This window comes from Entelurus aequoreus, linkage group LG09 (genome assembly GCF_033978785.1).
Source record: "Entelurus aequoreus isolate RoL-2023_Sb linkage group LG09, RoL_Eaeq_v1.1, whole genome shotgun sequence".
In the NCBI taxonomy this organism is placed as follows: Eukaryota; Metazoa; Chordata; class Actinopteri; order Syngnathiformes; family Syngnathidae; genus Entelurus; species Entelurus aequoreus.
The window spans coordinates 15,480,656-15,491,321 of record NC_084739.1 but is presented as its reverse complement, the minus strand read 5'-3'; the positions used below and the strand labels follow the sequence as shown (position 1 = coordinate 15,491,321).

The following is a 10,666-nucleotide window of genomic DNA, read 5'->3' as shown; positions in this document are numbered from 1 at the left end:
ACAGTTGCAACATTATCTGTATAAAAGGCACACCTCTAATGCAGCTGATTTTGTATGGTTTCTGTGTGAAAGACACACCATTTAATCTTCTTTTATGCTACAGAAAATCACAATGGCGTCTTCTCCAACGCCGGCTTTGAGGATGTCCGTCCATACAAGTACTGGGATGCGCAGAAGAGGGGCCTCGATCTGTCTGGTTTCCTTGGCGACCTGGAGGTAAAGCACCATGAGCTCTGACCATCTTGTATGGACATGTAGAGGATACATACTTGGGATCCGGCACCAGGCTCTCAGACTGCATTTGTCCTGTCTAAGTTTGTGAGCATGAACTGATAAAGCCTGCTTTGATAGGAAACAAAACGTCTTCTAAGACAATCTGAACAGTCCAGTTGTGATGTATTTATTAATGCACTGAGAATAAACGGACCGAGATGAAGGAGACGATTCAAATATTCCACATTCTTTCCAGTGTGTCGTTCCAGTCTGTGACTAAATGAGTTCCAATGTAATAAAAGACATTACCACTTCATCTTTTCTTTTCCCAGAGCTGCCCAGAACGCTCCATCTTTCTCTTGCATGCTTGTGCTCACAATCCAACTGGCACAGACCCCACACAGGAGCAGTGGAAGCAGATTGCTGAAGTGATGATGGTACTTTAATCATTTTTGTCCCCATAGTAAATGATTTATTTACAGTAAATGCTGAAAATACTTTATTCGATGAACCAAGTCTCTGTAGTCGCCAGGTGCCTGATCTACAAAAGCAAATACCTGGCAGGGTCTCTAATAATCAATATTTTTTAAAGGCTCCGTCACGGCAAATGGGTAATGATTCACATTCATATATATATGTATATATTTATCATATGTGTATATATGTATGTATATACATGTATTATATGTATATATGTATGTGTATATATATGTATGTATATATTTATATATATATGTGTATGTATATATATATATATATATATATATATATATATATATTAGTGTGTGTATATATATGTATGTATATATATATATATATATGTATATATGTCATATAAATATGATATATGTATGTATATATCATATATGATACATATGTATATACAGTATATCATATACATATGATATATGTATGTATATATCATATATATGATATATATATATATAGCATATACAGTATATGATATATATGTGTATATATGTATGTATATATACTGTATATTATATATGTATGTATATTTATATCGTATATGTGTATATATGTATGCATATATGTATATATATATTATATATGTATGTATATATATATTATATATATATATATATATATATACAGGGACGTGCACATGATTATAGAGGGGCAGGGGCACAAAGTCAGAAAAGGGCAGGACATTTTTTTTTGGTCCTTTACACAATACGGAAATTAATGTATAATTAAATTTGCTAATAGGAAGCTAACTACTTAGCTGTGTGTCCTTTGAAAAGATTGCCATTTCTTTTGTGTCAACAAATTATTGTCATAATGAGTTAATTCACATTATCATAGGCTTGGAAGACATGAAAAGCAACAAAACACTGGTTTATTATTAGGCTATTTATTGTTAAAGATAAGCACTTTAATATTGAACATGGAACAGCCTCTTTCTCAGGTGTGACACTATCTGAGGTCTGTGGTCTTTCTTGAATTCTGGTGCTAGTACTTGGTTTTAGCCATGCATTAAGAGGTCTGCTACCCTTAGCTGCTTCCTGGCGTGCCTTTTCCTTCCTTTTCTGTATCCTTTCTTTTTTTGGCATTGTGCTGCAGGCATAATCAACATGAATCAAGTTTAAATACAGATGGTAATATTCCTAACAGATAACCTACATCTTATATCCCCAGAATGCTGGAATTATTATTATTATTAATATTAATACGGTAATAATAATAATAATAATTATTATTATCATTATCATTCTTCTTCTTATTATTATTGTTATTATTATCATTATTATCATTATTATTATTATTATTTTGTTAACCCACACAGTAATAGCAAAGTCACAATAAACTTTATATCTAGACCTCTACTGTGAGAGAAATGTGATCCGCCGTAAACACAGTGCATTTTATTTAGAAAATTAACCCGGTGTTTTATTTTGTATTTTGTACACTACTTCCTGTCCCGCACGATCCGCTCTGCTCTGTGCGGAATTGATGCGCCGCGCTCAATTGATGCGCCGTGCTCCGATGTCCGGCAAAAACAGAAGCTGACACATTGAATAATAGAATAATACAGCGTTTTTCTGAAATATTACCCATATTAGATGCTGAATAAATGGACGGCGACTAGACCATAACTCACAGGTTCAAGTTGCTCCACTGTCACGTCTCCTCAGGGGCGCACTTGGCTCTCTCTCCTCTCACTTACTCACTCACTCGCCCTCTCTCTCTCTCTCTGGCGGAAGCGGCAGGCCCAAACAACCCGGTATTACAAGAAAACGTGGAGTTTTTGTACCGCTGTTTTTTTTTTTTTGTTTTTTGTTTTTAACATCCCTGACAGGAATTTATTAATGTTGTTTAAAGAAAACACAAACAAACACAAAAAAAACCACACACACAGGCAGAGGGCACTTTTTAAGACAAGGCAAAAAAGGGCAGGGGCTCAAAGCACCCATAGGGCCCTATGTGTGCACGTGCCTGTATATATATATATGATATATATGTAGTCGCGAGCAAAAGTTTACATACACTTGTAAAGAACATAATGTCATGGCTGTCTTGAGTTTCCAATAATTTCTACAACTCTTATTTTTTTGTGATAGAGTGATTGGAGCTAGTGATGGGATCGGCAGTTCTTTTGACTGTACTGAATCACTAGAATCAGTTCCTTAAATTGATTCGTTAAAAAAATGTGTTCACCGAATCACCCCCCCCCCCCCCCTGCAATAAGGTGCTTTTGGTAGCTATCCACAAGCTTCTGGTTGAAATTGTGACCACTCCTCTTGACAGAATTGGTGAAGTTCAGCTAAATTTGTTGGTTTTCTGACATGGACTTGTTTCTTCAGCATTGTCCACACGTTTAAGTCAGGACTTTGGGAAGGCCATTTTAAAACCTTAATTCTAGCCTGATTTAGCCATTCCTGATGATTTTAGGTCGTCCTGAAGAATTTGGAGGTAATCCTAATTTTTCATTGTCCCATTTACTCTCTGTAAAGCACCAGTTCCATTGGAGCTAGAATGAAGGTTTTACAATGGCCTTCCCAAAGTCCTGACTTAAACATGTGGACAATGCTGAAGAAACAAATCCATGTCAGAAAACCAACACATTTAGCTGAACTGCACCAATTTTGTCAAGAGGAGTGGTCAAAAATTCAACCAGAAGCTTGTGGATGGCTACCAAAAGCGCCTTATTGCAGTGAAACTTGCCAAGGGACATGCAACCAAATATTAACATTGCTGTATGTATACTTTTGACCCAGCAGATTTGGTCACATTTTCAGTAGACCCATAATAAATTCATAAAAGAACCAAACTTCATGAATGTTTTTTGTGACCAACAAGTATGTGCTCCAATCACTTTATCACAAAAAAATAAGAGTTGTAGAAATTATTGGAAACTCAAGACAGCCATGACATTATGTTCTTTACAAGTGTATGTAAACTTTTGATCGCGACTGTATATATATATATATATATATATATATATATACTGTATATATATATATATATAATTTTCTTTAGGACCTGATGTTATCATTACTTTTGATGTTCTATTTTATTTTAAAATAATATGACTTGTGAGTGTGTGTGTGTGCGCATTTGAGAGACAGAGAGACCCTATTACAACATATGCTACAAAAGATGCACTTTTTTACAGTCGTTTATGACGTTATAACTAGGCTAATGTTAGCATATGTGCAGCTAAAACATAAAAAACAAACCATCTACAACTTACCACATGTTTTCCGTAGTTGGAAATGGAATTCTTGTAGGCTGAAATGTGAACATTTCCACTGGCACAGATGACAGCACATGATATAAGTGTGATTTTTTTTTAGTCTGTAAGTAAACATTAAAGAATTGTGCTGCCTTGTCTGACATGTCAATTTTTGCAGTGTGTAGTTTGAGTGCAGTCATGTGACTTCCAGGCTCCGTTTGATTGGTGAAACGGAGTCAAACGTCACTAGTGCTTACATTGGTTTGCTGAAACGGAGTCATGTGACAGTGGCCGCTGGAAGTACTTTTGAGATACTGAAAAACGAGCCAAAAGTATGTCTTTAATAATAGCAATAATTATAAATAAATATAATGACGATAAAACTCAATGTAACTTAGTTAAAGTAGAGTTTCTTCTTCACAAAAATACTCAAAAGTAAAAAGTAGGTTGCATTAAAACTCGGGCTGTCAAATATATATATTTCTTGCTTGCATTATTAGAATTTGCTTAAGTAAAGACCCCATTATTTTTACACAAAGGCAATTGTATTGTCAGAATGTCATCCATGAACGTTTTTAAACGTTTTGCCGGAATGCGTGTCATTTATTTACAGAAAACTTGGTAACAGTAAAGTTCTTTCAGGCTGTATTTTGGGGTAAAAATTTGCCAGCAACTCTCCTCACACATTTTTACACTGAGGTATGCATTGATTGCATCACTGACTGTATAGCGGTTAAGTAAAAGTATAGTCAAAATAATCCATTTATAACATTCAAGGTAGTTTCAGCCAGTTTGAATGTTTGCATAACATAATTTTTCACCTTTGTCTTTTCCAGAGAAGAAAGCTGTTTGTCTTTTTCGACTCGGCTTATCAAGGATTCGCCTCGGGCAGCCTGGATAAAGACGCCTGGGCGGTGCGTTTTTTTGTTTCCAAGGGCTTTGAAATGTTCTGCGCACAGTCGTTCTCCAAGAACTTTGGCCTTTACAGTAAGTCATTTTCAGCTCTGCACTACGTTCACTCATTTTTGTTGTCGACAGTTGCATGACAAATGTAAATTCATAAATAGAATCATATATTCATTCAAAATTTGCTTGCAGGTGTATAACTAAGAAAAGAAAAACTCCCGCAGGGGAATTTAAATTGGAGTGTTTATTTCTCAGAGCTAAAAAAAAAAAAAAGCTGGTGAACTACTTCTAAAAGCAGCACAAATATAATTAATTCCAGAGGGAAACTGGAAATAAATAATAAATCCATCCCATTAGACGAGCGTGTTGGCAACCTGACCGTGGTGGCTCGTGATGCCGACAACCTGAAGAGAGTTCTGTCCCAAATGGAGAAGATTGTGCGGACGACCTGGTCCAACCCGCCCTCTCAGGGCGCTCGCGTTGTGGCCGTCACCCTCAACTCACCCGAGCTCTTTACCGAATGGTGAACAATCTGCCTGAATGACGTAATGTTTTGACGTGTTGTTCATGGATTTGTGTGACGCCAGGAAGGAAAATGTGAAGACGATGGCTGACAGGGTGTTGCTGATGAGGGCTCAGCTGAAGGCCAAGCTCCAGGCCCTGGGTACACCCGGAACATGGCACCACATAACAGAGCAAATTGGCATGTTCAGCTTCACCGGCCTCAACCGTGAGTACAGTACACATCATACACTACAGGTACACTGCAAAAACTGAAATCTAAGTAAGATGAAATATCTCAAATAAGGGTGATATTTGCTTATTTTCTGTCTGATAAGATAATTCTTCTCACTAAGCAGATTTTATGTTAGAGTGTTTTACTTGTTTTAAGGGTTTTGGTCCGAAATGATCTCAGTATGATATTACAGCTTGTAGCTGAGATTTGATGACCTATATTGAGTAAAACATGCTTGAAACTAGAATATCAACTGATGCAAAGCTGTGTCATCAACACTCACAAGTATAAAACTACTTTTTTAAAGTAATCATTTCTTACTTCAAGCATGAAAAAAAAAAAATCATGATGCCGAGCGCATATCATTACGTCAAGATAATGACACTAGCATTTACTTATTTACGAATATTTTTCAACATATTGAGCAAAAAGGTCAAAAAAAAAATTCTACCAAGAAAAGTGCACTTGTTATTAGTGAGAATATACTGTACTTATTTGAAGGTATTTTTGGGTTCATTGAGGTTAGCTAATTTTACTTGTTTTGGAAAGTCTTGACAAGCCGAATTTTCTTGTTTTATTGGCAGATAATTTTGCTTAGTTCAAGTAAAATACCCCTAATTTTTGTATTTTTTGTTTTTGTTTTTGAACACTGACTTTTTGCAGTGTACACAACATGCGTGCTGTGAGTTCCCTTCAGGAAGCTGTGGTATTGGGCGGGGGGAGGAGGGGCCCAGAATTTGGTGCGACAGTACGCCCCTGTTCAGAGTAGACATTTTTAAGGTTTTGTTTAACAGGACCTATTTCATTTGATTTGATTTTCAAATATGTGGTTTTAAAATGAGTCCATTAAGTAACTCTGACTAATATAGCTCAATAATTGCTTTTGAAATACATTTTTGTGTTTTTTTCCCCTAAAACAATAATTTTCACCATATTTACATTTTTGCTTTCATTAAATGCCTGTGGTTTAAGATACACTATATTGCCAAAAGTATTTGGACACCTGCCTTGACTCAAATATGAACTTGAAGTGCCATCCCATTCCTAACCCATAGGGTTCAATATGATGTCGGTCCACCTTTTGCAGCTATTACAGCTTCAACTCTTCTGGGAAGGCTGTCCACAAGGTTGCAGAGTGTGTTTATAGGAATTTTCCACCATCCTTCCAAAAGCGCATTGGTGAGGTCACACACTGATGTTGGTGGAGAAGGCCTGGCTCTCAGTCTCCGTTCTAATTCATCCCAAAGGTGTTCTATCGGGTTCAGGTCAGGACTCTGTGCAGGCCAGTCAAGTTCATCCACACCATTCTGTCATCCATGTCTTTATGGACCTTGCTTTGTGCACTGGTGCACAGTCATGTTGGAAGAGGAAGGGGCCCACTCCAAACTGTTCCCACAAGGTTGGGAGCATAGAATTGTCCAAAATGTTTTGGTATCCTGGAGCATTCAAATTTCCTGTCACTGGAAGCTCAACTCCTGAAAAACAACCCCACACCATAATTCTTCCTCCACCAAATTTCACACTCGGCACAATGCAGTCCGAAATGTACCGTTCTCCTGGCAACCTCCAAACCCAGACTCGTCCATCAGATTGCCAGATGGAAAAGCGTGATTCATCACTCCAGAGAACGCGTCTCCACTACTCTAGAGTCCAGTGGCGACGTGCTTTACACCACTGCATCCCACGCTTTGCATTGGACTTGGTGATGTATGGCTTAGATGCAGCTGCTCGGCCATGGAAACCCATTCCATGAAGCTCTCTGCGTACTGTACGTGGGCTAATTGGAAGGTCACATGAACTTTGGAGCTCTGTAGCAACTGTCGCCGACCTCTTTGCACTATGCGCTTCAGCATCCGCTGACCCCTCTGTCAGTTTACGTGGCCTACCACTTGGTGGCTGAGTTGCTGTTGTTCCCAAACTCTTCCATTTTCTTATAATAAAGAAGACAGTTGACTTTGGAATATTTAGGAGCGAGGAAATTTCACGACTGGATTTGTTGCACAGGTGGCATCCTATGACAGTTCCACGCTGGAAATCACTGAGAGCGGCCCATTCTTTCACAAATGTTTATAGCAACAGTCTCCATGCCTAAGTGCTTGATTTTATACACCTGTGGCCGGGCCAAGTGATTAGAACACCTGATTCTGATCATTTGGATGGGTGGCCCAATACTTTTGGCAATATAGTGTAAGTAGCAATGGTCCCTTGCCCTATAAAGTGTTTGGCATCGTAATAATTCCTCCAACTTAATAACAATTTTTCACTGGTGTGTGTGAGTGATCGGAAGAAAAGCTGCGACTAGGCGAATTCATGCAAAAACAAATACGTTCCACCAGGGCCTCCCCAGGATATATTAGGGCCCTTACCAGAATTGTATTTTGAGGACCACTCCCCGCCAAAGAAACTTTCACACTTTTTTTTCATTTATGTCAAAATATTTTTATACTTTTTTAAATCAAATATTGAATTTAATTTGATGCATGTTTTATATACTAAAACGAACTAATGGGAAATAAATTGTTAAATAATTTGTATTTTTTTGTGCAAAATAACGGTCATGATCTCTCATAACAACTATTAGCAGGTTCTGGTATTTTGTTTGATTTCCTGACCATTTCTTGTTTGTCTCCTTTTTGCCACTATTCTCCTGTCTGAGCGCTGGCTTTTGATGCCAGTCGGGCTGGATCATTGTCCATGCAGCATGTCTTTCACTATGCTTGCTGTGTCTATTTTTGCCTTTCTGCGCACTTTTGGTTAATAACGTTTTTGTTTACATGCACTTGGCTTGCCGCCTCTGCATCCTGGGGTCCAGACCATACTTGCCAACATTGAGACCTCCAATATCGGGAGGTGGGGGGTTGGGGGCGGGGGGGCGTGGTTATTTACAGCTAGAATTCACCAACTCGAGTATTTCATATATATATATATATATATATATATATATATATATATATATATATATATATATATATATATATATATATATATATATATACATATGAAATACTTGACTTTCAGTGAATTCTAGCTATATATATATATATATTTATATATATATTTACATAAAAGAAATACTTGAATTTCAGTGTTCCGGTGGCTATCCATTAGATGGCAGTATTGTCCTGTTTAACTTCTCCGTTCATGATGAGTATATCATTTCGGCCACCGTGTTCAATGGAGAAGTCTGTTCTACATATTTACAGGCAACATACATCTTCCCCTTCCAACTGTCCTGGATGAACTGAAATTCTTGTTTCCATTCGTTTTGGAACTTGCAAGCGTATTTCTTCATCTTGCTCGTCGACGGCGTCGCCATGTCTGTAATTTCCGCATTGAGCTGGAGGGGGCGTGGCCTCCAGCTCCGGCTGAATACCGGGAGTTTGTCGGGAGAAAATCTCTGCCGGGAGGTTGTCGGGAGAGGCGCTGAATACCGGGATTCTCCCGCTAAAAACGGGAGGGTTGGCAAGTATGGTCCAGACCAACAACACTCGACACCAGAACGTGACAGTAACACATTAGAAATAATGAAAACAAAGTTGGACATGTTCCTCCACAACCCCGACCGGGATTTTATGCCTGAATGACACCACGGGAGAAAGTTAGAATGTCGGGAGAAATGTGTCATTATATTCTTATCAATGACGCAGCAGGAAGGGGCTAGGAATACATTCGCTAGAAATTTTTATATGGAGCGTCCTGACATTTTACATGTTTACGCAAAACGGGTCCTCCACAGACAGGGCATGCTTTGCCTATAAGGAGGGGCGGCCCTTGGCTCTACTGTAAATAAAAACAAAAACAAAAGCCACACATAGGAAGCCTGACCGCCATAATCATCAATTCAACCACTGCTTTTTGCTGTCACACACCCGAAATAAGTAAGCCTTGTTCTTCTCCCACTGTCCGCTCTTCTTGCAGCCAAGCAAGTGGAATATTTGGTGAAGGAGAAACACATCTATCTAATGGCCAGCGGTCGCATCAACATGTGCGGTTTGACCAGTAGGAACATCAACTACGTGGCCGAGTCCATCCACGAGGCTGTCACTAAGGTCCAGTAAATGACGCACTTCTCCACAGCATAGTCACCTTATCTTAATTATTTAGGAGAATATCTTCCCTAAGTGGGTTCAGAGTGGGCATTTAAATGTGTTTTAATTGCATTACAATCATTTATTCATTATGTACAAGCAATATTTAATGAATACATGACAAATATTTGGTGCCAATCCAGACTTAAAGGGTTGTAGGCTTAACTGTATTTTATAATAAATGTAATGAAAAAAGCAATTGATGCTGCATTAAAGGCAACTTGAAACATGTCATATTGACCATTAAATCAAGCGAGAATAAGATTTAAATAGCCACTTATCCTAGTAGTTGTGTCGCCTCCTGCTGGCCAGTATTAAAATATGAGCACGTTGCTCCACTGTGTATATCTGTCTTTAAAAGGAAATAAAATGTGAAAAGTCTCCTTAGAAAAAGCTATTTTATCCACACTTGAAACATCTTATTTAATAATATGTCTTAATGTGCACAATAATTCATGGCCATTTCTAATAAAAATACATCAAAACATGTTTGTGCAATTGTCGTTTATGCTGGAATGTGAATTGCATGAACTAATAGTACAAAATGAAATGCATAAATAAGCAAAACAACACCAGATTAGCAGCTCTGCCATTTTTATTATTCATGATATATTATTTATTTAAATATATTTTACGTTTGTGCATTGTGTAATTATCTTTGGGTGACGGTACAGTAACATCCAAATGACAAAATATGACTTTGCAGGCCCCACACATCTCCAAACAAACACACAATGATCAAGAAAACAGAGGCAAAACCTGTCGAAAAGTATAACTGTGAGCCACACAAACAAACGCTCAGTCACATCAAATTACTTTTTTTTGTTTTTGCACACTTTGGGCCTGATTTACTAAGATTCAAATACCTCTCGCTATATAGCATGTGCAAACTATAAAATAGCATGTACTAATGCGGGTGCCAACCACTAAGACTGCTTGTGCAACTAAAAAGTGTTGCAGACCGCCTTATTTAAATAAGGATTTTGCATGTAATATACAGGCCATCACCATGGAGATACTCATTTA

At 37.9% G+C, this 10,666-nt stretch overlaps 1 protein-coding gene across 2 annotated transcripts in view; it reads left to right on the top strand.

Moving 5' to 3' along the window:
• The window catches only part of got1 (glutamic-oxaloacetic transaminase 1, soluble), a 40,990-nt gene extending 30,870 nt beyond the window's left edge, over window positions 1–10,120 (top strand). Inside the window, exons 10-15 of one of the 2 annotated variants that reach the window (XM_062058170.1) lie at window positions 104–216; window positions 546–650; window positions 4,747–4,897; window positions 5,174–5,339; window positions 5,404–5,546; window positions 9,471–10,120. In XM_062058170.1, the coding sequence (XP_061914154.1) occupies window positions 104–216; window positions 546–650; window positions 4,747–4,897; window positions 5,174–5,339; window positions 5,404–5,546; window positions 9,471–9,610 (818 nt within the window). In that variant the 3' untranslated portion in view covers window positions 9,611–10,120. The remainder of the gene's footprint in view (window positions 1–103; window positions 217–545; window positions 651–4,746; window positions 4,898–5,173; window positions 5,340–5,403; window positions 5,547–9,470) is intronic. The other variant, XM_062058171.1, reaches the window with a different exon arrangement.
• Window positions 10,121–10,666: the final 546 nt, after the last annotated feature.